Below are 27,927 nucleotides of genomic sequence, written 5' to 3' on the forward strand. Positions count from 1 at the left end.
TGGCCTGCTCTTCCGCCTAGATTAATTGACGACCGACACTCTCCCAGTTTGGGCCCAAACTCCAGCCCCTAGCTGGATTCCCTCCATCCATGCTCCCTCTTTAATTAGCCCATGCTTTCAGTAATACAGCAGCTCGCTTTAACCGGCCGGCCGTGGTTCTGCACTCTCAGCTGCTGGCTGCCTTTGATCTTTGGCTGATGGGTACTTGACGTTTTATGCTTCTGAGCCCAGGATGGTAAGTATGGCCCTAAGGGAGACTGTGGGTAGCCTTGTGTCTCCGTCTAATGGGTTTAGGCTGCGGGATCTCTGGAAGTGCTCAGTTTCCATATTCCCCTTACAGAGGAAGAGCTTAGCTCCTAGCCAGCTGGCCAAGAGAAAACCGGAAGGCAGATCTGGTGATGATGAAGACTGGCAGCCTGGGACAGTGGTGAGTACCCTGCCCTCCAGGGGATGGGACAGGTAGGATGCAGGGCTGTTTCGGCAGAAAGGAGTCCTGGACTTGGTTTCTGGGGTTACATGGATGAACCTGGTCACCTCCAGAAACTCTTTCAGTAAACTTTTTTTTTTTTTTAAAGATTTTATTTATTTATTTGAGACAGAGAATGAGAGACAGAGAGCATGAGAGGGAGGAGGGTCAGAGGGAGAAGCAGACTCCCTGCCGAGCAGGGAGCCCTATGCGGGACTCGATCCCGGGACTCCAGGATCATAACCTGAGCCGAAGGCAGTCGCTTAACCAACTGAGCCACCCAGGCGCCCTCTTTCAGTAAACTTTTACTTAGTGCTTACCAAGTATCAGGCATTGAACAAGATAAAAAAAATCTTGGTCCTCAAGGTGCTTACTAGAACTTAATATAGCCTCAATTTTTCTGGTAGAGAGGGATATTCCAAAGCAAAAGAGCAAATTGGGTTGGGCCTTTTGGCTCCCTTGGAAAAAATAAAATGGCTCCCCAATAGCAACTAGTTGCCTGCTCTTTTGCTCTTTATCCCCTACCCAATATCACAAAACAGTAGAGTATATAGGGCCTGTTCTGAGCTCACTTGGGCCTAGATTAGAGGAGTGGTGCCCATCTAGTCTCTGCTAATACTCAACTGCAGTATGTTTGACTTTGGATTGGTCCTGTGCTCTGTTTCCGCTATTGAGGCTTTCTGGGGCTGACCGGGTAGGACCTATGTATACAAAAATCAATAGGATAATACAGCATATACTTCAGAGAGAAAGAGCAGTTCACGAAGTAAGGGCTTGGCCACTGGAACTTTGGAGAAAGGGATTAGCTAAGGAAGGTCAAGAAGGCAGTTTTGGGCAGGGCCTGTATGTGAGGGGTGAAGGGGCTGGTGTTTGTTTCAGGTGTTTCTTGTAGGATCATTGAAGCTTCAAAAACCTTCAAAGGTTCCGTGGGGTCTTGCCCTGAAGTTGCACCACTGCTGGTGTGCAGGGGGCTCCTCTGCCTGTGAGGGACAAGGCTGCCTCTTGCTACTTACATGGGTCTCAGACTTGAACTTGGGGCAGCACTTGGTGCAGCTGGGTCATAAATGGTGCTGTTTGCTCCTGAAAACCCTTTCAGTGCTAGCGACCTCACTGCCATGGTGTGGGCTGACTGGCTCGCTTTATTCACCTCATCTAGTGCCCATCTTCCGATTAGACAAGTTCTGTAACCTCATTAACTTCCAGTTTTCTCACCTGCTAAGTGAGTATAATAATAAACATTTATCATAGGCTTGCTGTGATGATGATACATGATAATATATGTGAAGAGTTTAGCACAGTGCCCGGCATTTAATAACGTTTTAAATGTGAGTTGCCATTGTGGTGAGCTCTGTGGTCTTCCAGACTTGACTTACCTTCCCCAATACTCTTCTAGACTCCCAAGAAACGGAAATCCAGCAGTGGGACTCAGAGCCAGGAGTGTTTCCTGTCTCCCTTTCGGAAAACTTTGATTCAACTAACCAATCGGCCACCCTGTCTGGATAGTAGTCAACATGTAAGTCAGAACTGCAACCTGTTGGTGAATGCATGTGCCCTATGGAGGCACCTTTCTTGTTTTGTCTAGGGAGGCTTCTACCCCTGAAGACTTCCTCAGTGCTCTACAGAGGAGCCAGCAGACAGACTTTGGTGGAGGCTTTGGGTCTACCTACATCCTCAGGGGCCTGGCCTCTTTCCTTCAAGATGTGTGCCTGACTTGGAGTCCCTGTTGTTTATGGTTATCTGGGCTCCAGATCTCAGGTGGCTCAGATTCCTGAGGACATGAGGGTATAGAAAAGGAATGGCCATGGCAGGGTGTTGGAACCAGGATCCTCATGCCAGCTCAGTCTCTCACTTAGCATATGGCTTTAAGACGTATCAGAGTCTTACAGCTTCCACGTGTTTCCACTAGTAAAATCCAACATAATCTTTACTACGGCAGGTTCTGTGCATTATCTCATGTAACTCATTTTTTAAGATGTGGAAGCTGAGTCTCCGAGGGGTTAAGTAGTTTGCCCAAAATTACAGAGTAGTCAGATCTGCTTAGCTTCACCAAAGCTTTTTCCACCAAACTTTCTGAGGACATTGGTATTGAGCTCTGGCACTGAGCTCCAAAAACTTTTGGAATTTCTTTTCTTTTTTTTTTTAAGATTTTATTTATTTGACAGAGAGAGACACAGTGAGAGAGGAAACACAAGCAGGGGGAGTGGGAGAGGGAGAAGCAGGCTTCCCGTGGAGCAGGGAGCCCAATGCGGGGCTCGATCCCAGGACCCTGGGATCATGACCTGAGCCGAAGGCAGACGCTTAATGACTGAGCCACCCAGGCCCCCCCTTTTTTTTTTTTTAATTTTATTTATTTAAATGTGTGGGAGAGCATGTGTGTACTGAGCTGGGGGGGAAGGTCAGAGGGAGAAGCACACTCCCCGCTGAGCAGGGAGCCCGATGCATGAGCTGAAAGCAGACTCTTAGCCGACTGAGCCACCCAGGCGCCCTTAAGATTTTACTGATAAGACTGAATCTCTGGAAGAGGGAAGCTTTGACCTTGGTGGGGAAGAGGGATGTCTCCCTCTTCTATCAGAAGGAAGGGATGGTTTAATTTGCAGTAACTAAATAAAGTGAGAGCATGCTCTCTCCCCTGCCTCTGCCAATCTTATCAGACCAGATTCCCGGAGGCTGGTCATTGCAAGTCTTATAGGCTGTGTTCTCATGTTTTAGGCCAGGGATGCTCACATTCTCCCATACTGGTTGCACAAACTTGCAGTTCTTTTTTAAATCTGGATCATGACCTGAGCCAAAGGCAGACCGCCCCCGAGGTACTGGCCCCCAGGTGCTGCACCTTTGGAATTTAAGTGATAAAGCAGTAAAGGTGTCTTACTATTCATTAAAAACTTTTTAACCACACCTGAGTTTATGTTAATGAGATTCATTTGTAAAGCAACTAACCTTGGTGGCTGGTTGCCAGGGGCACCAACCTACCAGTGGCTAGTGTTTAATTAATCATGCCTATGTAATGAAGCCTCCATAAAACCCCAAAAGGTCAGGGTTTGGAGAGCTTTTGAGTTGAACAAGAATTTATCCGCGTGCCTGGAAGTGGCATATCCCAAACTCCTGTGCTCAGGACTCTTCCAGACCTCGCTGTATGTATCTCTTCATCTGGCTCTGCTTATCCTTTAGTAGCCTTTGTGATAAATGGTAAATCTAGTAAGTAAACTTTTCCTGAGTTCTGCGAGCTGCTCTAGAAAAGTAATTGAATCCCAGGAGGGTGTTGGACCCTCCAATTTATAGCCTATTGGTCCGAAGCACCAGGAGCAACCTGGATTTGGGATTGGGGTGGTGGGGAGAGGCAGTCCTGTGGGACGGAGCCCTAACCTGTGGGATCTGATACTCTCTCCAGGTAGATAGTGTCAGGATTGAGTTAAATTGTAGGACACGCAGGCGGTGCTGAATAATTGCTTGTGTGTGGAAGCGCCACACATCTGGTGTCAAGTGGTGGGGGGGGGATGCAGGAGTCTGTTTTTACTTTACAGGGACATTTTGAAGGAAAAATGGGAATAAAGTGATAGGAATATGTAATGGATATTAGTTATTTGTGCATTCAGCAAATATTTTTTATTTTTTAATGTAATTTTATTTAAGATTTTATTTAAAGAGAGAGTGCGCGCTTGTGCACACAGGCGGGGGGAGCGGCAGGCAAAGGCAGAGGGAGAAGCAGGCTCCCCGATGAGCAGGGAGCCCGATGTGGGGCTCGATCCCAGGACCCCAGGATTATGACCTGAGCCAAAGGCAGGCGCTAAACCCACTGAGCCACCCAGGCGCCCCTCAGCAAACATTTTAAAACATTTTTTTTTTTTTAAAGATTTTATTTATTTGCGAGAGAGACAATGAGAGACAGAGAGCATGAGAGGGAGGAGGGTCAGAGGGAGAAGCAGACTCCCCGCCGAGCAGGGAGCCCGATGCGGGACTCGATCCAGGGACTCCAGGATCATGACCTGAGCCGAAGGCAGTCGCTGAACCAACTGAGCCACCCAGGCGCCCCATTTTAAAACATTTTTACATAATACTTGATAAATACAAAGGAATATGTATATAAGATGTGAAATAGAAAACACAGAATAAACACCCGTGAACCCACCATTCTGCGCTAGAACATCACCAAAGTCATAATCCCTTTTCCCATCCTGACAGGTAACCACTGACCTGAATTATCTTCATCATCTCTTGCTTTTGTGATAGTTGAACTATATATAATTCATTAAGTAATACATTGTTTAATTGTTTACTAAGCCGTATTAAAAAATGGTGTGTATGGGGCGCCTGGGTGGCTCAGTCGTTAAGCGTCTGCCTTCGGCTCAGGTCATGGTCTCAGGGTCCTGGGATCGACAGCCCCGCATCGGGCTCCCTGCTCAGCGGGAAGCCTGCTTCTCCCTCTCCCACTCCCCCTGCTTGTGTTCCCTCTCTCTCTGTACCTCTCTCTGTCAAATAAATAAATAAAATCTTTAAAAAAAAAAAAAATGGTGTGTATGGGGCACCTGGGTGGCTCAGTCGGTTAAGTGTCTGACTCTTGGTTTCGGCTCAGGTCATGATCTCAGGGTGGTGCAATCGGTCTCTGGGCTCAGCGAAGAGTCTCCTTGAGATTCACTCTCTCCCTCTGCCCCTCCCCCTGCGTGCATGCTCTTTCTCTCAAATAAATCTTAAAAAAAAAAAAAAAAAGGTGTGTAGTTCTGTGGGACTCTTCATTTAGGATTCATTCAAGTTGTCCTATGTAAGTATATGACATAAGTGCAAGTGCAGTGGGATTATACAACAGGGGGTCTGACAGTCTGGAGGTTGGTGAAAGACCTGAATCTGAGGGATGTGCTGATTAGGTCGAGTCCTCAAGGATAGGAGGAGTCAGCCAGGTGAAGAGAATGGGCAGTGTTCGAGATAGAGGGGACCCTAAAGGCAAAAGTGCCTCAGGCCCACAAAAATCATATAGTGCAGCCTTGGAGATGAGAGCACTTAGCCTTAAATGTGATGAGTTTGAAGTTCTGTAGGATAGGATATCTAGGTTTGGGGATGGTTGCAAATATGGGTAGGTGTGGAGCCTAGGAGGGAAGTAGGGACTGGAAATAGATTTGGGGTCCATAGCATAGAGATGATATTTGACCCCTCCAAAGTGTATTGGAGTGTCAGTGAGTGCAGTCAGGGGAGCTGAGGTGCAACCCTGAGCCCCGAGGAACACTTAACCTTTAAGGGAGTTAAGCAGAGAAAGAAGAACTCAGGGACTGAGCATGCGGTCCTGAAGAGGTGGAAGAGTAGGAAAGTGGTGTCATGGTAGTCAAAGGCAGAGAATATTTGGGAAGCAAGAGTGGCCAGCTTTGTCTAGCCAGATAAGGATAGAAACATGTCCACTGGAATTAGGGTTATGTAGGCCATTGGTGGTCTTGGCCAGAGTTATTCCAGAGGAGTGGAAGGGGCAGAAGTTAGGAGAAGTGGAAGATTAGAAAGGGGAGACAGACACTCTTTCTAGAAGTTTGAAGGGGTGGAGATAAGAGGTCAAAGGAATTTTTGTTTTTTAACATTTATTTCAGAGAGCAAGTGTGCATGGGATGGGGGCGGAGAGGGAGAATCTCAAGCAGAGTCCTCACTGAGCATAGGCCCACCCATCCCCCCCCCCCCCCCCCCCCCCCCCCCCATCCCTCTGGAGCTTGATCCCAGGACCCTGAGATCATGATCCTAACTGAAATCAGGAGTCAGACGCCTAACTGACTGAGCCACCCAGGCTCCCCAAAGGAATTTTTGTTTTTAAAATAGGAGAGAGTTAAGCATGTTTTAAATGCTGGTGAGAGAGAGCTAGTAGAGAGAGAGAGGTTGAGATATAGGAGAGATCAGACAGAACTGATAGAGTGAATCTCTGGAAGAGGGAAGCTATGACCTTGGTGGGAAGGAGGGATGCTCTCCCTCTTCTTTTTTTTTTTTTATTTTTTTAACTTTTTTTTTTAAGATTTTATTTATTTGACAGAGAGAGACACAGCAAGAGAGGGAACACAAGCAGGAAGAGTGGGAGAAGGAGAAGCAGACTTCCGCAGAGCAGGGAGCCCAACGCAGGGCTTGTTCCCAGGACCCCAGGATCATGACCTGAGCCTAAGGCAGACGCTTAACAACTGAGCCACCCAGGTGCCCCTGCTCTCCCTCTTTTATCAGAAGGAAGGGATGGTATGAATTTGCAGTAACTAAATTAAGAGCATGCTCTCTCCCCTGCCTCTGCCAGTCTTGTCAGACCAGGTTCCCGGAGGCTGGTCATTGCAAGTCTTGTAGGCTGTGCCCTCATGTTTTTCGCCGGGGATGCTCACATTCTTCCACACTAGTTGCACAAGCTTGCAGTTCAAAGTCTTGCATTTTAAATCTGGAGCATAAATTCTTGGCTACTCAGAGCCTCAAATCTAGCCTTCTGTATTGCCAATTTTGAAAATAATATTTCAGTGTTTTGGGGGCACCTGGCTGGCTCAGTCAGTGGAGCCTAAGAATCTTTTTTTTTTATTTATTTATTTTTAAAGAATTTATTTATTTGACAGAGACAGCGAGAGCAGGAACACAAGCAGGGGGAGTGGGAGAGGGAGAAGCAGGCTTCCCGCTGAGCCGGGAGCCCGATGTGGGACTCGATCCCAGGACCCTGGGATCATGACCTGAGCCGAAGGCAGTCGCTTAACCAACTGAGCCACCCAGGCGCCCGGAGCCTAAGAATCTTGATCTCAGGGTTATAGGTTCAAGCCCCATGTTGGGTATAGAGATTACTTTAAAAAAAACTTTAATATTTCAGGTTTAGAATTGAAGCCAAATTAGAAAGGAAATTAGAGGGGCGCCTGGGTGGCTCAGTCGTTAGGCGTCTGCCTTCAGCTCAGGTCATGATCCCGGGGTCCTGGGTCGAGCTCTGCATCGGGCTCCCTGCTTGGCGGGAGGCCTGCTTCTCCCTCTCCCCCTGCTTGTGTTCCTGCTCTTGCTGTCTCTCTCTGTCAAATAAATAAATAAAATCTTAAAAAAAAAAAAAAAAGCGAGGGTGCCTGGGTGGCTCAGTTGGTTAAGCAACTGCCTTTGGCTCAGGTCATGATCCTGGAGTCCCTGGATCGAGTCCCGCATCGGGCTCCCTGCTCGGCAGGGAGTCTGCTTCTCCCTCTGACCCTCCCCCCTCTCATGTGCTCTCTCTCATTCTCTCTCTTTCAAATAAATAAATAAATAATCTTAAAAAAAAAAAAAGAAAGGAAATTAGAATCTATCTCCTTCCTTTCCCTCTTATTTATTTATTTATTTTATTATGAGAGGGAGAGCATCCATTGGAGAGCTGGGGGAGGGGCAAAGGGAGAGGGAGAGAAGCAGACTTCCTGCTGAGTGTGGAGCCCGATATGATGCTGGGGGCTTGACCCCAAGACCCTGAGATCACGACCTTAGTTGAAATCAAGAGTCAGATGCTCAACCAGCAGCCACCCAGGCACCCCATCCTTTTCTCCTCTTTTGACTTAAGGGTGGCTTTGTGTTAGCATTGTTCATATACGAGTTTCTCATTATCATTGCTATTCTTAATTATAATAATCATGGTAATTAAAAATAGTACAAGATTTTATTCAGCTGCAAAGAAATATGCAAATAATTTGGGCCTTTCTCCGAACCCCCCCATCATGTTACTTAGTGTGATGAAGTTCAGTTCTCCATATTCTTTTTGTATCTTCCAGGAGATTGTGAAATATATTCATTATATTTTCCTGTTTAAAGTACACTGAGTTTCTAGAAATTTATAATCTTTATAGAAATGGGTCAGAATAAAAGTAAAAATTTCAGGGCAAGACAGGTTTGCTTTTTTCCCTATTAAACTACCTTTTTGCTTGAGGGGAATATTTTTCATTATTTCTTTTTCCACTAATGTATTCCCATTAAAACTACCTTTAGGGTTTCTGTTCTTGTTTTCTCCTTGCTTTCTTGGGTTTCAGCTCTTGTTTTATTGAGGTTCACAGGCCATCATAATTCCCTAGAGAGCTCAGGGATATGTAGACCAGAAGACCAGAACTTTGATGGGCTTGTCAGAGTTAGCTCAGGGGCTGGCGCTGTGGACTCCCCTGCATGCTCTTCTGCCCCAGCCCCATTACCCAGTGCTGGTTCCAGGCTGAGGTGCTGACACAGAGGCTTCCTGTAGGCTCTGATGTGGAGGCACCAAGGCCACCCTTCTCTAGGACCTATGTATGTTTGCTTCTTGTCACCCTTGTCCCCCCTGCTTTTTTTTTGTGATTTGTTTGCCCTCTCATGTCCTCTTTCTCATGTTGTTACCTCTCACACCTTCCCGTGGCAAGAAGCTGCTGACTCTGGGCTGATTCATATGGCTGTAGTCAAACAGTTGGATTAGGAGGCCATACCGCTCACTGGTTACAAGTCAGGGTCTTGGAATGAGGAAAGTCCTGCACCTGTCATGGCCCTGTGACTTGGGAAAGTGACTTAACCACTCTGTCTCAGTATGCTTATCTGTAGAATGGAGATACCAGTGATAGTACGTGGACGTCCTAGTGCTGGTAGTGAGGATTCAATGGCAGTCTGAGTGCGGGCATCTTGAGTGCTTAGCACCGCATCTGCTATACACTGTTAGTCACCATTACTGTTGTCATTTTTGCTGTTGTTGTTAATATTATTTACTAATACTACTGTTCCTATTACTGCTACTATCACTACTTTTTGAAGGTCTGGTGAGTTCCCAAGGAGGCCAATGTGGGAAATTAGATGTAGTAGGCAGAATTGATATGACAAAAGAAATGTGAGGTATGTTTGGGAAGATGTAGTCCTGGAGGAGAGTGTTTGAATCCAAATATTGGAGTTCTCTGTTAGTACTGAGGTTGGGTAAGTTTGTGGTGCTTTCTTCTTAAAAGGTGCTGTCCCCTAGGGAATAGTTGTTCTTGCTGGCATGGCCTTTCATGAATGAATGGGTTTAAGCCTTGTGGCTGACAGCTGAGGCTGGGCACTTGCCAGTGGCACTTTGCTGTCCCTGGGTATTTGTAGAATCTTTGTAAAGCCTCAAAGATGAAAGCTGTTGTATAAAACCTAATAACCTAATATGGAGCACTTCTTATGTTCTGGATGCATCTGAGTGAGATGTAATCAAAATATAATGCTCTGAATGTACTATCTTTATTTTTTTATTTTTTTAAAGGTTTTTAAAATTTATTTAATTGGCAGAGCGAGAGAGGGAACACAGCAGGGGGAGTGGGAGAGGGAGAAGCAGGCCTCCTGGTGCCCCTGAATGTATTATCTTTAAATAGGCATGTTGTTATTTTAAATTTTTTTAAAAAGATTTATTTATTTTAGGGGTGCCTGGGTGGCTCATTCGGTTAAGCTTCTGCCTTCGGCTCGGGTCATGATCTCAGGGTCCTGGGATCGAGCCTCGCATCGGGCTCCCTGCTTAGTGGGCAACCTGCTTCTCCCTCTCCCTCTGCCACTCCCCCTGCTGTGCTCACTCACTTTCTCTCAAATAAATAAATAAAATCTTTAAAAAAAAGATTTATTTATTTTAGAGAGCAAGAAAGCGTGTGCGAGTTGGGGAGGGGCAGAGGGAGAGGGAGGGAGAGAATCTCAAGCAGATTCTCCACTGGACACAGAACCTGATGTGGGGCTCAATCCACAACCCTCAGATCATGACCCGACTGAATATGAGTCAGGTGATCAACTGACTAAGCCACCCAGGTGCCCCTAAAGAGGCATTTTAGACTGCATTTGTAGAAATATTATCCCATAACATCTTTAATCAGTCCTGAATCCCTGTTTCTTCTTTTTCTTTTTAGGAATCCTTTATTCGAAGCATTTTGTCAAAGCCTTTTAAAATCCCCATTCCAAATTATCAAGGTAAAAAAATGGAGACTTTCCTATTTTTTTAATCAATCATGTGTGAATGTATCTGAATAATTTAAAACCTCTGCTTTTGTAAATACATGCTTACCTTGGAATTGAAGATGCCAGGCTAGTGGTGACGGTGTGTGGGGCAACACTCTAGAGGCCTGCATGTAGGCTGTGTTTGATAGCTTCAGCAAGGCCTGCCATGACTAACTGCCCCTCATCTTTTGGGGGGTGGGGGTATGCCAGTGCTTGGGAAGCTCTTGGTGGGCCTGGGTGGCTGAAGGCCTCAGATAGTCAACCTCAGAAACGAGACGCTACTAAATTCACTCAGATTGAATGAAACCTGGGTTCTATGTAGGACATAGCATTGTGCTAAAACTGGGGCTGGGGAGGGAGGAGGCCAACTCTCAAGAGCTCTCCATCTTGAAGGGCCCCTTTGGGTTCTAGACCTTCCTAGGCTTGACTTGAGATGAATAAGACCCAGCCCTCCAGAAGTTTATAGTTAAATGGGAGAAGTAAAATGGGAAGAACTCTGATCTGAGGCAGACTGGGTAATGGTCAGATAGAGGTGCGCAGCTGGGTTTTGGGAGGTTCTGGGAGAGAGAAGGTCATATGCAAGCTTAGGAAAAGTTATGTGAAGGATAGGCATTTGAGCTGGTCCTGCTGATCTCTTCAACATAGAGGCTCAGGTGACAGATTGTTGGTTTCTAGGTCCTCTGGGCTCTCGGGCCTTGGGCCTCAAAAGGGCTGGGGTCCGCCGGGCCCTCCATGACCCCTTGGAAGAAGGTGCCTTGGTTTTGTACGAGCCTCCCCTGCTGAGCGCCCATGACCAGCTGAAGCTTGACAAGTATGTACATTGGTATTTCTTGAGCAGGTCTGGTCTTCTGTTAAGTGCACATACCTGGAAGGGCAGAGGGCATTGTGGTGTGATTTTTCCTTGGGACTGGCATGTTTTCAGAGTGCTGTCATGACGACTGCATCACCATCCAGAGAGTGGGTAGGTGGGGAAGGAGAGTGCGTGGGGAAGTTTGTGGGCATGTCCAGTTGTTGGAGGTTCCTCACCCTTCCTTCCAAGCTTGCTCAGGGGAGTAGGAGGGATTGATGACATCAGGAACCCTCTCCTCACTTTCTAACTCTTGGAGCAAAAGTTGCTGTGGTTTGATTAGCAGGCCACGAAGGCCCTCTCAGGCAGCTGCCTCTGTGGCCTCTGGATCAGCAGGACACGACTTCCTGAGGGTGTACCCTTGCACTTATCTGAGCTCCATGTTTTCTTTGCTGTGTTTCCTCAGGGAAAAACTCCCTGTCCATGTGGTTGTTGATCCTATCCTCAGTAAGGTCTTGCGGCCTCATCAGAGAGAGGTAAAGGGGGTTGGGGGGAAAGAGGTATGGGCTGGGAGACTGCCATCCCTGGGGCAGCAGCAGTGTGGATACCAAAGTGGCCTTTTATTCCCCAGGGAGTGAAGTTCCTGTGGGAGTGTGTCACCAGCCGGCGCATCCCTGGCAGCCATGGCTGCATCATGGCTGATGAGATGGGCCTGGGCAAGACGCTGCAGTGCATCACGTTGATGTGGACGCTTTTGCGCCAGAGTCCAGAGTGCAAACCAGAAATTGACAAGGCAGTGGTGGTGTCACCCTCCAGCCTAGTGAAGAACTGGTACAATGAAGTTGGGAAATGGCTTGGAGGGAGGATCCAACCTCTGGCCATTGACGGAGGCTCTAAGGACGAGATAGACCAAAAGCTGGGTATGGAGCCTTAACAGAGTTGGCTGTGCTCTTCCATATAACTTGCTCCTTTCTTGTGTGTATGCTCCCTGATGGCCAGCAGGCTGAGGGCAATGAGGAGGTAGAAGAGAATTCCCATGCAAAATAGTGGAAATAGTTATTTCCAGGCTAAATTAAAGAACTATCAAACTTTTTTCTTTAAGATATTGTAAGATTTGTTCCCTTCACGTGTTTTCTGTTGTAGAAGGATTCATGAACCAGCGTGGAGCCCGGGTGCCTTCTCCCATCCTCATCATTTCCTATGAGACATTCCGCCTTCATGTTGGAGTCCTCCAGAAAGGGAGTGTTGGACTGGTCATATGTGACGAGGTACTTGACTTTCAGCAGTCTGAGAGTCCTGGTAGAGGAAAGTGTTGAAATCTCCTCACTAAGAACTGCCATCCAAGCCCTGTGTCAGTCACTGGGGATTTTTTTTTTTTTTTTTTAGATTTTATTTATTCATTTGAGAGAGCGCATGAGTGGGATGATGGGGGGGAGAGAAGCAGACTCCCCACTCAATAGGGAACCTGACACGGCCTCGATCTCAGGACCCCGAGATCATGACCTGAGCCAAAGGCAGACGCTCAACTGACTGAGCCACCCAGGCGCCCCAGTCTTTGGGGAATATTAAGGACAGAACTTGTTGCCTTAGAGGATGCAAGTGAGAGGGAGAGCCTTTGACACCAACCTGCCAATAGGGATTAAGCAGTGCTTGGAACTCCAAGGAGGGAGAGGTTTGGTTTTGTGCCTCTAGACAGTATTCTTAGACCAAGGAAAGACTTTGAAGGATGAGAGGGATTTGGATGGGTGGAGAGACACAGTACAGTGTTTAGGGGACTAGGTTCTGGAGTCAGGCTTTTATTCAAATTCTGGCTCTTCTACTTACCAGTGAAATGATCTTGGACAAGTCACTTAACCACCTGAGCCTCTGTTTCTGAGTCAGTAAAGTGGGGTAATCATTTGTTTCATGGGATAATTGTGAGGATTAAATGAGGAGAATGAGGGAAAGCTCTTATCATAGTGCCTGGTATGTCATAAGACTGGTAGTTGTCATAAGACTGTTTTTTTTTGTTGTAGGCTAGGGGGATGCATGTGAACGGAAACAGGTAGGAAAGCCCAGTGTGGACAGTCCATACACCTTAGAGTAGTCTGTGTTGACTCTCTGGGACAAAGGGAAATGTGGTAATAGTTACTTCCTAGCCTTTTCCACCACTATGCATGAATGGTGGTAGAGATGCTACTACCTAGAAAGGCATGAGGATGGCTGGGAACTACCTGGTATAAAGAATTTTCCAGGTTTTCAGGGTGCTTGGCTACGCTGAGGCTGCTACCATTGTTTGCATCTCTTGGGAAGAGTGAAGGCCACTTTGCACACCCCTGGGGCTTTAGTGGAGAGATAGCTGAAAGACTTGGCCCCGTTTGTCAACTGATTGGCAAGCCTGACTATGCTCTGGGAACTACAGGTTAGCTCAGTACCTGAGGGACTTTTGGGGAGGTTACAGGGAAGAAAGGCTTACTTTTGGGATACCATGCTTGCTAGTTAGGATCTCTTTCCCAATTGGGCTTTTGTCCCTAATAAAGAGTCCATCATTGTCCGGCATGTGTACCAACCTGTGACAGCTTGATGGGCTGTTCTTTCTGGTAAAAGTAAAGGGTTTAGCAGGTTGAGGTGGGTTATGTGTGTGATAATCCTATAAAGCTCAGGGCCCTGGCCCATCTAGATTTTCTTCTGCTCTGTAGTGTTTCTTTTCTTTCTCATTCTGTCCTGTTTTGCGACCTGACTCTGCAGGGCAGAGGGGAGTAGGCTGCTGCTTGCCACACTGCAGCATCCTGGCCCTCCTTTTTATTCATCTGCCCTTTTTTGTCAGCAATTTGTCAATTGTCAGAGACACAAGGAAGCCAGTCCTGAAAGACAGTCAGCCTACTCTAGGAGGAGTTTGTCAGTTTGTCCCGTTCAGACCCTGGAAAGGGAAGATGCTACCCCAGGCTTTCATGCTCCCAGCATCCGTGATGCTTTCTCCTAGCTGATGCTTCTCTCTGGCACACAGAAGTGCTGCATAATAACTCTGTGTACAAAATCTTTGGTCCTTACAGTAATCCGAGTTAGGGCAAGTCAGAAGACTTGGGCTCAGCCTTGGCTCTGCCACTTGTAAGCAGCCTGTGCAGATGAGACTGCTCGGAGACTGTCACTTACATACAGTGAGCGGGTGGCACAGGGTCTACCTGAAAGGGATGTGGTCCAGATCAAGAGAGAAGATGTATGGAAGTACTTTGTAAAGTATATGAATAGGTGAGGGATTGACATTGTTGTCATCATCTCAGTTTTGGAGGTTAGGAGAAGTGTGATGACTTGCCCAGTTGCCCCCTGCCAGGACCTAGTGAGCTGGGACTTGAATCCAGGCCTGAGATTTTAAGAGCTGGCTCTTATCCCTTACTGCCTCAGGTATAATACAAAACTTGGTGTAAGAAGCGTGGCTTAGGAATGGGTAGCAGAATGTGTGCCTTATCCAGACCCGTATATGTTCTTTTATAAGATCTAGAACACATGGCAAATCAGAAGAAACATGCTGGGGAAATGCATCAAAAACAAGAATGTTACTCGTAGGGCTCATGTTTCAGAGAGAAAACTGGTATTTAATCGTGGTATCATTTTTTGTTTTTAAAAAGGATAAGTGGAGAACCCTGCCAGAACAGAAATTAAGCAGCAGCTTATTAATAAGAGCTCTGACAACTTTTCATCTGGCCAAACGTTTGATTTGCTGAATTGCCAGAGTTTGGCTTTTATTTTTTTTAAAGATTTTATTTTTAGGGCGCCTAGGTGGCTCAGTCAGTTGAGTATCTGACTCTTGATCTCAGCTCAGGTCTTGATCTCAGGGTCGTGAGTTTAGGCCCTGCCTTGGGCTTTGCACTGGGTATGGAGCCTACTTTAAAAAAAAAAAAAAAAGAGGGGCGCCTGGGTGGCTCAGTCGTTAAGCGTCTGCCTTCGGCTCAGGTCATGATCCCAGGGTCCTGGGATCGAGCCCCACATCGGGCTCCCTGCTCCGCGGGAAGCCTGCTTCTCTCTCTCCCACTCCCCCTGCTTGTGTTCCCTCTCTCGCTGTCTCTCTCTCTGTCAAATAAATAAATAAAATCTTAAAAAAAAAAAAAGAAAAGAAAAAAAAGATTTTATTTTCTTTTTATTTTTTTTTTTAAGATTTTATTTATTTATCTGAGAGAGAGAATGGGAGACAGAGAGCATGAGAGGGGGAGGGTCAGAGGGAGAAGCAGACTCCCCGCTGAGCCGGGAGCCCGATGCGGGACTCGATCCCGGGACTCCAGGATCATGACCTGAGCCGAAGGCAGTCGCTTAACCAACTGAGCCACCCAGGCGCCCCGAAAAAAAGATTTTATTTTTAAGCAATCTCTACACCCAGCATGGGGCTTGAACTCACGACCCTGAGATCAAGAGTAGCACACTCTTCTGACTGAACCAGCCAGGCACCCCAGAGTTTGGGTTTTAAATCTCTGGGTGGGGGCTCCTGGGCGTCTCTTTTGTTAAGCGTCTGCCTTCAGTTCAGGTCATGATCCCAGGGTCCTGGGATCAAGACCCACATCGGGCTCCCTGCTCTGCGGGAAGCCTGCTTCTCCCTCTCCCACTCCCCCTGCTTGTGTTCCCTCTCTCACTGTGTCTCTCTCTGTCAAATAAATAAAATCTTAAAAAAAAAAAAAAAAAATCTCTGGGTGATGGTGGGAGGAGGTGGGTCTGGAGCCCAGGTATTCCCATAGGGAGTTGGGATCGGCTTTCCCTTCCAGAGACCCACAGGGATATTGTGTTAGTTCATTTATTGGGTTATTTATTAAGTGCCTGATGTGTGTCAGGTCCTGGGGGTCCCATGATGCCTGCCCTCAGGGAGCTTCAGTTGAGAGGGACCAAATTGTTGACACCTATTTCCCTAGGGTCTTTCGGGTAATTTCCTCACAAGTTTCATTTCCCTCTTAGGCTCCAGAGTCTCAGCCTTCTTTGTTTCAGGGCTAGAGCTTGGAGCCTCTAGTTGTTTTTTATTTTTTTGTTTTGGATGTCTTAAAAAATATTTTTAAATTGAGATGTAATTGACATATAACATTGTATTTTAGGTATACAACATCCAGTCGTTTTTAAAGTTTAAAATTCTAGGTCTAATTCTTCTTTAATAGCAACGGTGGTTATTAATTCATTTCATTCAACAAACATTTACTGAGCAGCTGTGTGCGGCTCTGTCCTATGCACCAAGTTATATAAAGGCAAGTCTGACATGGTCTCTGCCTTAAGAAATTCTTGTCTAGCTGAGGAGATTTAAGTAGAGTATGATTAGTACTATAGTATATATAGCAGTAGATGAGCAGCAGGGTAGTGCACTGCCCAGACTTTGGAATCACAAAGACCTGAGTTCAAATCCTAGTTCTGCTTTCTACCAGTGTGATTTGGGATAACTGTTCACCTCTCTGAACTTCATTTTCTCTAAAATAGGTATTACAATTCCCATTTACCTGATTGTTATCTGGATTATAGAAGAGACTTAGGGATTCAGTAAACAGCTATTATGTTACAGGGTGCCATAGGAGCGTGGAAGTGGGAGAGACCAACAGCCTGGGGTCCTTGAGGAAGGCTTTGCATAGGAGGTGACATTTGAGGAATTTGCCTGTGGGAGAGAATTCTGGGCAGAGGAATGGCATGGGCAAAGAGACCTAAGGAAATCCAGCATTAGGAGTGGGGAGGAGTTACAGCTTCTTGGACTAAGACAAGCTGTTGAGAGTTGTCAGAGAAGTTACCTAGGGCCTTATTGAGAAGTGCTAAACTAATGAACTTGGACTTGATTCTAGAGACAGGAGGGTCAGTGGAGGGTCTGTGTTTAATTGCATCGTACAAGGCTGACCAGAGGGGCCGGCGCATGCTGACTTGTTTGTTCATTCTTTCACGGGTGGTTGCGTTTCGAATGCCTTGCCCAGTACGGGCTGAAATGGGGGACTTCGGATAGAAGAGGCACAGGCCTGATCTTGCCCATGTGGTTCTTGGGGAAAGAGGAAAGACAATAGGGTTCTTTACAACTTTCTTGAAAAAGCCTTAAAAAAGAGAGAAGTAACAGTGGTGTGTATGAGGGGTGAGTGACGGAGAATAGAGATTGGGGTACAGATGCAAAGGGAGGCAGAGAGAGGCTCTTCAGGTATATGAGCTGTGGATTCTGCAGGGTGAGGGAAGGAGGAGCCTGGCCTAAGTCCCTTTAGCTCTGACAGCCTAGACATGGCCTGTAGACCAATCCAGAAGGCCTCTGGCTCAGTAGGTTCGGGGTTGGTTGGGCTGATGGGGAGGGGAGGATTCCCTGAAAACAGGGGTCTAGAATAGAACATGGCTGAATGTCTCTGAAGAAGATAGGCAGCTTGCTAAGGCTCTGGAGTTTGGGGCAGGGAAGACGAGGGGAGGTAACGGAGTCAAGGGAATCCTTGCTTTATGAATGTAGCACTGATGGTCTGGAAACTGAAGGTCTGTCTCTTGAGCCTGACTTTTCTCCCTAAGGAGGCAGGTAAATTCTCACTCTTTCTGTATCCTGCTCAGTTCCCAAGGCCCAGGACCTGTAATGTTTATGATTCCTCTTTCCCTGTCTACATAGGACTTTGCTATCGTTAGGGATGCCAGATCATGCCCAGGCCTAAGTGAGAATTAATTTCCTTGCAGGGACACAGACTTAAGAACTCTGAGAATCAGACTTACCAGGCACTGGACAGCTTGAACACCAGCCGGCGGGTGCTTATCTCCGGGACCCCCATCCAGAATGATCTCCTTGAGTATTTCAGCTTGGTACATTTTGTTAATTCAGGCATTCTGGGTAAGAAACCAGCCTTGTCTGCTACACTGGAGAGGAGGCTTGCTTTGGCCTTGGGAGTATAACTCTAGCTGAAGAGAGAAAGGGGAGAATGCTAGTTATATGTAGGTCACTAGGCACTCTTGTAGGAAGACTTCTTTTGTCAGGGAGTAGCTTAGCCATTGGGAGACATTGTTTCTACTGAACAACTCAGCAAGGCCCATGGCAGCCATTTTTCCACCGCAGAGGTGGTAGGGCTATGCACAATGTAGTGTCACTATGGGCTGGGGATGGAAACACTACCCCTAGGCATTTTTGCTCATCACATCCTAGCTGCCTCAAGAGCTTTGGCCTTGGAGCAGACTGTCTTGGGCAATTTTTGTTTCTTAACTACTTTTAGTGTACAATTCACTGTCATTTAATATGCTTACATTGTTGTGCAACCATCACCACCATCCATCTCCAGAACTTTTTCTATCTTGCAGATCTGAACCTCTACCCATTAAACAATAAATCCCCCTGTCCCATTCCCCCCAGCCTCTGGCAACCACAGGTGGGTAGGTCTTGTACATAAATATCTGTGGGAGGGTTTGTTAGTGCCACCCCAACTTGCCAGTGCTCAGGAAGATAACTTTAGGCAAGAACCAGCTAAGCAGCAAGATTTCATAAAGTGAACACATTTGTGTAACGACTATCAGATGAATTACTGCCACCATCTCTGCAGCAACCCTTTTTTTTTTTTTTTTTTTTTAGATTTTATTTATTTAGAAGCACGAGTGGGGAGGGGCAGAGGGAGAGAGAGAATCCCAAGCAGACTCTGCGCTGAGCGCGGAGCCCAATGTGGGGCTCAATCCCACGACCCTGAGATTGTGACCTGAGCCAAAATTAGGAGTCAGGTGCCCAACCAACTGAACCACCCAGGCGCCCCTAGCAGCACCCCCTTCTAATCACTGTTCTCTCCTTTTCCCCGAGAGGTAAACACTCTTCTGACACTTGAGTTTGGTTTTTGCCTATTTTTGACTTTATGTAAATGGAATATACAGTATATGTTCCTTGACATCTGGTTTCTTTTTTTTTCAACATTATGTTTATGAGAGTCGGCCATGTTGTTGCTCGTGGTGGTAGTTTGTTTTCTTCTTTGTATACTATTCCTTTTTTTTTTTTTTTTAATAGGGGAGCATAAGGGCAGAGGGAGAGGGGTTGAGAAAATCTTAGGCTCCATGCCCAGCAAAAGCCTGATACAGGGCTCCATCCCATAACCCTGAGATCACCACCCGAGCCAAAATCAAGAGTTGGATGCTTAACCCAACTGAACCACCCACGTGCCCCAATACTATTCCATTTTTATGAATATACCAGAATTTATTTATCTGTTCTGTTGATGGACAGTTGAGTTTCCAGGTTTTTTTGTTTTGTTTTTTAAAGATTTTATTTTTTTATTTGACAGAGAGAGAGACAGTGAGAGAGGGAACACTCAAGCAGGGGGAGTGGGAGAGGGAGAAGCAGCTTCCCCCCGAGCAGGGAGCCCGATGCAGGGCTCAATCCCAGGGTCCTGGGATCATGACCTGAACTGAAGGCAGACACTTAATGACTGAGCCACCCAGGCACCCCGAATTTCCAGTTTTTTATTCTTTTGAGTAATGATGCTGTGAACATTCTTATATGTCTTTGCCTGAGCATAGTGTGCATTTCTCTTGTGTAAAAAAAAAAAAGAAAGAAAGAAAGAAAGAAAAGAAAAAGAAAAATGAAATCCATGCGGGCACCTGAGTGGCTCAGTCTGTTAAGCATCTGCCTTCTGCTCAGGTCATGATCTCAGGGTCCTGAGATGGAGCCCTGAGTCCTACAAGTAGAATCGCTGGGTCATATGTTATGCATGTGTTCAGCTCTAGTAGATAGCGATTGTGCCAGTAGTATATGAGAATTCTAGTGTCTCTACATCAGAGGTCAGCAAATTTTTTCTTAAGGGGCTAGATAGTATTTTATTTATTTATTTTTTTATTATTTTTTTTTTTTTAAAGATTTTATTTATTTGAGAGAGAGAATGAGACAGAGAGCATGAGAGAGGGGAGGGTCAGAGGGAGAAGCAGACTCCCTGCTGAGCAGGGAGCCTGATGTGGGACTCGATCCCGGGACTCCAGGATCATGACCTGAGCCGAAGGCAGTCGCTTAACCAACTGAGCCATCCAGGCGCCCCATGGGGCTAGATAGTATTTTAGACTTGCAGGCCGTACTGTCTCTGTTATAAGTACTCAGCTCTGCTATTGTAGCATGAAAGCAGCCATTGAATGTAAATGAATGGGCCTGGTTGTGTTCTAATAAAACTTTATTTACCGAAACAGGTGCCTGGCCCATGGCTGTAGTTTGCTGACCTCTGCTCTTATATCATCACCAATATTTATCTTAAGAGAAATTTTTTAAAATTTTAGTCATTTGGTGGGTGTTTTAGCATTTGCCTAATGTTGAATAAAGTTGAACACCTTTTAATATGTTTATTGGCCATTTGAGATCCTCATTTGTGAGATATCTGACTTTTTTTATTCCTGGCCAAAAGAAAACCCTATACCCATTAAGCAGTAGCTCCCTATTTCTCCTTACCCTTAATAACTCTGACAATCACCAATCTGCTTTCTGTCTCTATGGACTTGCCTATTCTGGACATTTCATATAAATGGAATCATACAATATCTGACCTTTGTGTTTGGCTTCTTAGTATAATATTTTGTCCATATTGTAGCAGGTATCGGTACTTCATTGCACTGATACATGCTACTTCATCTCTCATAAGCAGCATATAGATGAGCTTTAAAAAAAATCCAGTCTGACAATTGTATTGTCTTTTTAATTGGATTATTGGTCCACTTATATTTAATGTAATTAGTTATATATTTGAGTTTTAATCTGTATGGCTTGTCAAGTCCCCACTTGCTTTGGTAGCTCTCTGATCCGTTCAGAGATTGCCTATGATTTGTCTAGCTTTGTTCTTGGCAGGAGGGTGGTCTGTAACAAAGTAGTCTGCCACTGTTGGCAGTGGGCTAATCATTCCTTTTTTACATTCTTTTTTTTTTTAATTAAAAAAATGTTAATACAGTTCAAATCAGTGTGCCAGGTTCATTTCAGCTCCTTCACTGCCAAACCTGGGAGCTGGGATTGCTTTAGTTTCTCTGTCTTCTCCTTGTCTGGGATGACCAAGGTATAAAGGTATCTGGTGCATCAAACTCTAAACTTCACATTATTCTTATGTTTCTTGATCTTGACAGATTTAGCATCCTTGTGCCTGGCCGTAAGCAGAAAGTCCTTGATTTCTTCAATTTTGCTTAGCATGGCTACCAGGGGCCCCCGGGGAGCGTGTGGCTGGCACAGCAAGCGACTAGAAGCGAGGACAGGAAAGAGTGAGACTTCCCCTTTGTTTTTTTTTTTTTTACATTCTTTAGTGCTTTAATTTTCCCTTCTCTCTTGTCTTAGGAACTGCCCATGAGTTCAAGAAGCATTTTGAGTTGCCAATCTTGAAGGGCCGGGATGCAGCTGCTGGTGAGGCGGACAGACAGCTAGGAGAGGAGCGGTTGCGGGAGCTCACCAGCATTGTGAATAGGTAATGGCAGGGTGGGGGCTGGGTTCGGCAGCAGCTCCTTTCTTCAGGATTTCCCCCCAAGTTAGGTCATCAGAATTGCCTCCTAAGCCATCCAAAGCAGTGCTTTGGGGCCGTGGCCTATAAGGGCTGGGATTCTAGGGAGTGGGATCTGTGCCCTGACCAAAGCCACTGAATAAATGGAGGTGTCTTGCAGGCCAAGTCCCTGCTTTCTTCCTGGTCTGGGCCCTGTAGTCTGGTTTGGGGCTGCTTAGCACCCTGTTGAGGAAACTCTTCTCTGATGTTGCCTGACTCCCTGAGCAAAATATCCCTTGGAGCATTGTTAGTACTTCAGAAGCTTCCTGTCAGTTGATCTCAGAGCTAAAGCACCAGGCTTCCCTTCTCAGGCCCCATAGCCTTCTTTGACAGGTAGAAATAGATCTGAAGGATGGGTGTGGCTCTCAGACTAAGAGGGCTTTTCCATAGGGTCCACATAATCCAGGGGAGAAGTACTTTCGGGACTCCTCTATTGTAGGTAATATACTTGATGATTTATATCCTGGAGTCCTGCCCCCTCTCCGATTTTAGATGGTAGGAAGGACAGTCACTATGTTCTTAGGTGCTACTCCTAGTTCTTAGGAGCTACTCCTTAGGTGCCTGATCCCTATCCTTCCTGGTCTGCCAAGAGGTAAGGGCTTAATTTCATTGAAACTTGGGCCATGTGGTATTTGGGCAAGTGCAAGCAGAAACTCCCCTAAGGACTTAGTGGTTTGTAGCTTGCTTTCCCTGTCTGAGCGCCAGGCTCAATGGGAGGTCTTGGCCTTCTCTTGAAGACCAGCTAAACTTTTCAGGAGGAAGACAAAGCATTGTCAGTGTAAACTAGATTGTTTGAAAGGGTCTTTGTTCCCCCTGAGACCCTCATAAAGATATCTTTGCCATAAGGCTGATGGGTCTCTGACATATGATACTACAGAAGAGAAATAGTCTTTTGGATTCTTTGGGTGGTAGCTTTTATTCCAGTAGTTAGCATAGCATTTTTACCAACCTTTTGCCTTTTTATCCTGTCTCCCCAGGTGTCTGATACGGAGGACATCTGATATCCTGTCTAAATATCTGCCTGTGAAGATTGAGCAGGTGGTTTGTTGTAGGTACTGAACTCAACTGAGGGGTATAGAGTGAGTGTGTTAATAAAAAAAATAAGCTCAGCCCTTGAGGCATGGCTGGGCTCTCACGGTGTCTTCAGGGCAGAAGTGTGGTCCAGCCTTTCCCACTGACCCCGCTGCCCTTTTTTCAGGCTGACACCCCTTCAAACTGAATTATACAAGAGGTTTCTGAGACAGGCCAAGCCAGCCGAAGAGTTGCGTGAGGGCAAGATGAGTGTGTCTTCCCTTTCTTCCATCACCTTACTAAAGAAGCTTTGTAATCGTGAGTTGGGTCCATGTCCTGGGTTCCTCTGAAAGAGTGAGCAAGGGTAGGCTCTTGTATGGTCCAGACACCTTCCAAACTTGTCTAGAGTCCTCATGAAGGCCACATGTGATTCTAGTCCTTCCTGAGGTATGAACCCTACATTGTGTACTCTGTAAACCTGACACTGTTTTGGAAGGTTTAGCTTATCCCCTGCCCAGCCCATGCTTGATGCTTGGGGTATATGGGACCGTGTGTGTGTGAGTATGTGTACGCACACGTGTGCATATAAAATGTTGGACAGGAGGAAAAGTAACAAACTTGCCCTCTCTGATATAGTTCCCTTTTTGCTGGGAGAACACACTAGTGAGCAAGATGGTCCCAGATGGAACTGACTGCATACTGGGATTTGGGGTCAAGCAAGTCTGGTGCTGAGGAAGGTCTGCTGGGTAGGCTTCTAGAGGGGGTTCCAATGAGCACTGAAGTGGAAACATCCAAAAGCATTGTAGCTGGCATTTTGCATTTTGTTTGTGGGTTTGTGTCGTTCTCCGCCCCCCCCCCCCCCCCCAGATCCAGCTTTAATCTATGACAAGTGTGTGGAAGAGGAGAATGGCTTTGAAGGTGCTTTGGAAATATTCCCCCCTGGTTATAGCTCCAAGGCTGTAGAGCCCCAGCTGTCAGGTAAGCCAGTCTTTGGGCTCCTCTGAGAGGAGGAGTGGGAGACTGTCTCTGTGTGCTAGATGTATCCTTATCTCAAGGCATGATATCAGGAGTAAGAATCCAGGGGCATTGGGATGGCCTGCTGGGGGCTAACGGTTGCTGATTTCTCTAGGTAAGATGCTGGTCCTTGATTACATCCTGGCAGTGACCCGAAGCCGCAGCAGTGACAAGGTAGTGCTGGTGTCCAATTACACTCAGACGTTGGACCTCTTTGAGAAACTCTGCCGGGCTCGAAGGTAGGGAAGAGCCTAATCAATTTACCAAAGCAGTGTCTCCTCGACCGTCCCACTAGGAAGAGTAGCTGTTCTGACCGGTGGATAGGGGCCAAGGTGTGGGTACAGTAGGGTCTTCCCAGAAAGTAACTGTTCTCTTACTGCTGCCACGGTCCCAGCTCCGTCTCTAAGCCGAAGAGCCCCTGGTCCTTCAGGTACTCCCAGAGGACGGAGTCCTGGCCTCGAGCTCCCTGCCTATCCCTTTGGGAGTTTAGGGCCTCAGGTTGTACATGAATAGCCTCAAGCATGGTTAGTTCAGTTCCTTCGGGAGCAGGGCTCTGCTTCCTTCTTGGGTTCTGATCTTTGGATTCCCCTTCAGGTACTTGTATGTCCGCTTGGATGGCACAATGTCCATTAAGAAGCGAGCCAAGGTTGTGGAGCGCTTTAACAATCCGTTGGTAAATGTACAGCCCCTGTTCCCACACTACCAGTGCAGTAACATCAGAATCCAGGGGTGACAGAGAAGCTATAAGGGTGCTCTGCTTTAGGGTCTCTTCGATTGTTTTGTTTTTTTCCCCCTTTTCTGGTGGGCGTGGTGGGGTTAGGCTGGTTGGTGATGGCTGGGCTGGGAAATTGGTAGGCAGACAAATTGGTGGTATTGCTGGTCCTTACAGCATGAGAGTACAGATGTGTGAGAAAGTAGTCTGCTGGGCTGAGTAGGATTCCAGTTCAGGCTGCAAGAGATTCTTTTTCTCCTGCTTCCTCTTTCCAGAGCCCTGACTTTGTCTTCATGCTAAGCAGCAAAGCTGGAGGCTGTGGCCTCAATCTCATCGGGGCTAACCGACTGGTCATGTTTGACCCTGACTGGAACCCGGCCAATGATGAACAGGCCATGGCCCGGATCTGGCGTGACGGTCAAAAGAAGACCTGCTATATCTATCGCCTGCTGTCTGTAAGGAGGGTGACAGTGGTCATAGTAGGGGTGGGTCATGGAACAAGACCTTCAGGACCATCTTGGGTTGTTTCTCAGTACCTCTCTTTGTCTCCTCTGCCTCTAGCAGTGGCCAGGCTATGGGCTTAGCCAGAGCCCTTTATTCTTCTGTACTTTCTTCCTCTCTCCACCCAATTCCTTCAAAACCTTACTGTGCCACCTGGATACCTGTTCAGGGGTTAGCAAATTCTCCTGTGGTCGCCTTCCTTTGACAGGACACCTGCTTTCCCTCATCCCTGATCTCTGCTGTGTCACTTGCCTCCACGGGTCTAAGAAGAGGTACTGGCATTCTCCACGTTCTCAGTCATCATTCAGACCATCCACCCTACAGTTCTCTTTTAAAGCTCATGTTATCTGACTTGACTACTGTCTTTTCTTCTTTGTTACAGTCTTCTATCCTATGCTGTTTTCCTAATTCATTGGTGACTTCGGATACCAGCCCCATCTTCGTTTTTTTCCCCAGATCATCTGGACTTCAAGGACCATGCAGTTCCCTAGCACTCTGGCCTTCATGTTTCCTTGACCTCTCTAAATGAGCTCTTCAACTCCCCCTCATTTAATTACTCCCAAGGCCACACTCCAGAACTTTAATAGTGCCAAAACTACACATAGTTCCAAACTTTAATAGCTATCAGTCTCTTCTCACTTCCTGTTCTTCCAGCTTTCTCATACCTCCTACATCTGCTTCAAACTAATGTCCCTAGTACCCCACCTCCCCCCAGTCTGGCTTGACTTCTCTTTCTTTTTGTCCTGATTCTTAACCATGCATCCTCTCAGCCACTCTTTCTGTAAAACCTTCTCCATTTGGATCATTACAACTGTTTTCAGCTTCTGCACCAGATAAAATTTGCAGGTATAGATCAGCACTAGCACAAATTCACATATTCCATTTTGCGCTGGGCTGTATCTCGTTTCTTTCAACAGCCACTTCAAGCCTTCACCACTTCCCTCAAGTTTCTTACCTAACCCTGACTCTCATTCTTTTTGCAGAGACCTTGTCTTGTACTTCACAGAGAAAACGTAGGCTACCAGGCTTGAATTCTCTAGCCTCTCTTTCGTAAATCTCTGCACCTGGTTCTTCCCTTCCCATCTCCGAGGAAGATCATTTCCTTCTTTTTTGAGGCTCATCATTCTAGCTTTGCCCTAGATTCTTTCCTGTCCTTTCCTTTCTTAGTCAATTAAGTTCTCCTTTATTTCCCTGGGTCTATAAACATGCTCAAGTAGCTCTCACCTTAAAACGGTTTCTTAAGCCTCTGTCCAATTGTAGCTACTACTTTGTGTTACTTTCCATTCATTCATAGTCACATTTTTCCAAAGCCTACCAATTAACTTCACTTCCTCATCTTCTACTCACTCATCAGACCCTTTATATGCCCCTGAACCTGCTTTTGAATGTACTGTTGGCTTCCTAATTGCCAAAACAAGAAACTCTTGATTTTTCCTCTGTATCTGACACTGTTGACCACTAATATTTAAAATTGTAATCTGGTTTTCCTACTTCTGTGATTACGTACACTCATTATATTGACAGATCTCTAAATTTTTAGCCTGGAACTCTTATGAGTTCTAGACCCATATTTCCATCACCTATTGTACATTTCCACTTGCATGTCTATGAACACTTTGGATGCATGGTGACTAAATTCATTTGCTTTCTGAATTCTGTCATTTAATGGCTCCGTTATCCAACCAACCCAAACCTGGGTATCATCCTACTGGACGATTCTCTGTCTCCTAACAACAAATTACTATTGATTTTTACCTTCTGGAAATTTCTTTAACCTTCCTCTCTGTCCCACGCTAAGGTCACAGTCCTCTCTCACTTGGATATTGCAGCAGCTTCCTGATTCTTTACCTTTGGTCTTAACCTGTTTTCACATACTGCTTCCAGAATGAACTTGACAAAAATTCTGATTTTGCTTTTCATCACTTACAGGACAAGGCCAAGCTCTTTCAGCCTGGCATCCATATTTCTTCAGTATGACCTCTGCTGACTTTCTCAATCCCAGCTTTTACTACATTCCCACCATCCTTTAGACGGTCTTAGGTTCTCAGTCCTCTAGTAGGCCAGGCTTATTCCTTTGTTCCTATGTGGCACCTAGGAGCTTTCCCTTCTCTCTTTCTTTGTAAACCATCTATTCATTTTTTAAGATTCAACTCAAGGATAATCTTTCAAGCTTTCCAACACTCCCCTCTACCATCCCTCTTGTGGGCCCTTGGGTATCATATACAGGTTTTTATTATTGTACCAATTAGTTTATGTCTCTCCCACTAGACTATGAGCTCAAGAATAGGGATCATATTTGATTCTTCTTTGTATCCTCGTGTACAGGGCCTGGCTTAGGATACCCTAATGATATTTATTGAGTGAGAGAGACCTGGGCTTGGTGTGGAGCTCTGGTGAAGCTGCTGCAAACCTCAGCTCACTCTGAAGGAATGTAGCCAGGCCATGAAACCCTCCATTTGTACAGAAAATATCCTGGGTGAGCAGACATGTACAAGTCATGTTCCCAAGAGACAGACTGGGAAAATGGACTCAGCTGAGCAGACGTGCGGCTATAGGACTTATAGTTTTATTTCCCCTTCTCTTGGGTAGCTATAGTTTCAAGCCCTAGGTTTTCCTGCCCCCCTGTGTTTGGGGATGACTTAGCCATGCATCCCTTGGTCTCCCCACCCCAGGCAGGAACCATTGAGGAGAAGATCTTTCAGCGCCAGAGCCACAAGAAGGCACTGAGCAGCTGTGTGGTGGATGAGGAGCAGGATGTGGAGCGGCACTTCTCTCTGGGTGAGCTGAAGGAGCTGTTTACCCTGGATGAGGCTAGCCTTAGTGACACACATGACAGGTGAGTGGAGTGCCCTTACTGGCTGTTACCTCTGAATTCCCTGCACACACGGGCACTGTAGTCACCACAGCTCTGTCCTCTGCCCCAGGTTGCGCTGCCGCCGCTGTGTCAACCACCACCAGGTCCGGCCACCCCCTGATGGTTCTGACTGTACCTCCGACCTGGCTCAGTGGAACCATAACACTGATAAGCGGGGGCTCAAGGATGAGGTACTCCAGGCTGCCTGGGATGCTGCCTCCACTGCCATCACATTCGTCTTCCACCAGCATTCCCATGAGGAGCAGCGGGGCCTCCACTGATAAACCAGTC

At 46.4% G+C, this 27,927-nt stretch overlaps 1 protein-coding gene and 1 pseudogene across 1 annotated transcript; one reads left to right on the forward strand and one right to left on the reverse strand.

The window, feature by feature from the left end:
• Positions 1 to 241: 241 nt before the first annotated feature.
• On the forward strand, positions 242 to 27,917 carry RAD54L (RAD54 like). Its single transcript, XM_021684441.1, has 18 exons — positions 242 to 259; positions 341 to 427; positions 1,860 to 1,979; positions 10,255 to 10,315; positions 11,018 to 11,153; positions 11,596 to 11,665; positions 11,761 to 12,049; positions 12,273 to 12,397; positions 17,757 to 17,907; positions 21,346 to 21,472; positions 22,522 to 22,596; positions 22,743 to 22,873; positions 23,423 to 23,533; positions 23,685 to 23,808; positions 24,164 to 24,242; positions 24,557 to 24,736; positions 27,455 to 27,618; positions 27,707 to 27,917. Exons 1-18 carry the CDS (start codon positions 242 to 244, stop codon positions 27,915 to 27,917), a joined length of 2,259 nt encoding a protein of 752 aa, XP_021540116.1.
• Positions 20,992 to 21,204, reverse strand: LOC110575270 (annotated as a pseudogene).
• Positions 27,918 to 27,927: the final 10 nt, after the last annotated feature.

Source organism: Neomonachus schauinslandi, chromosome 4 (assembly GCF_002201575.2).
Source record: "Neomonachus schauinslandi chromosome 4, ASM220157v2, whole genome shotgun sequence".
Classification (NCBI taxonomy): Eukaryota; Metazoa; Chordata; class Mammalia; order Carnivora; family Phocidae; genus Neomonachus; species Neomonachus schauinslandi.

Excerpts from the sequence above, each read along its gene's own strand:
- RAD54L (XM_021684441.1), top strand. Across the intron at positions 1,980-10,254 it reads GTCTGGATAGTAGTCAACAT|GAATCCTTTATTCGAAGCAT; the intron begins GTAAGTCAGAAC and ends TTTTCTTTTTAG. Across the intron at positions 12,050-12,272 it reads CGAGATAGACCAAAAGCTGG|AAGGATTCATGAACCAGCGT; the intron begins GTATGGAGCCTT and ends TTTCTGTTGTAG.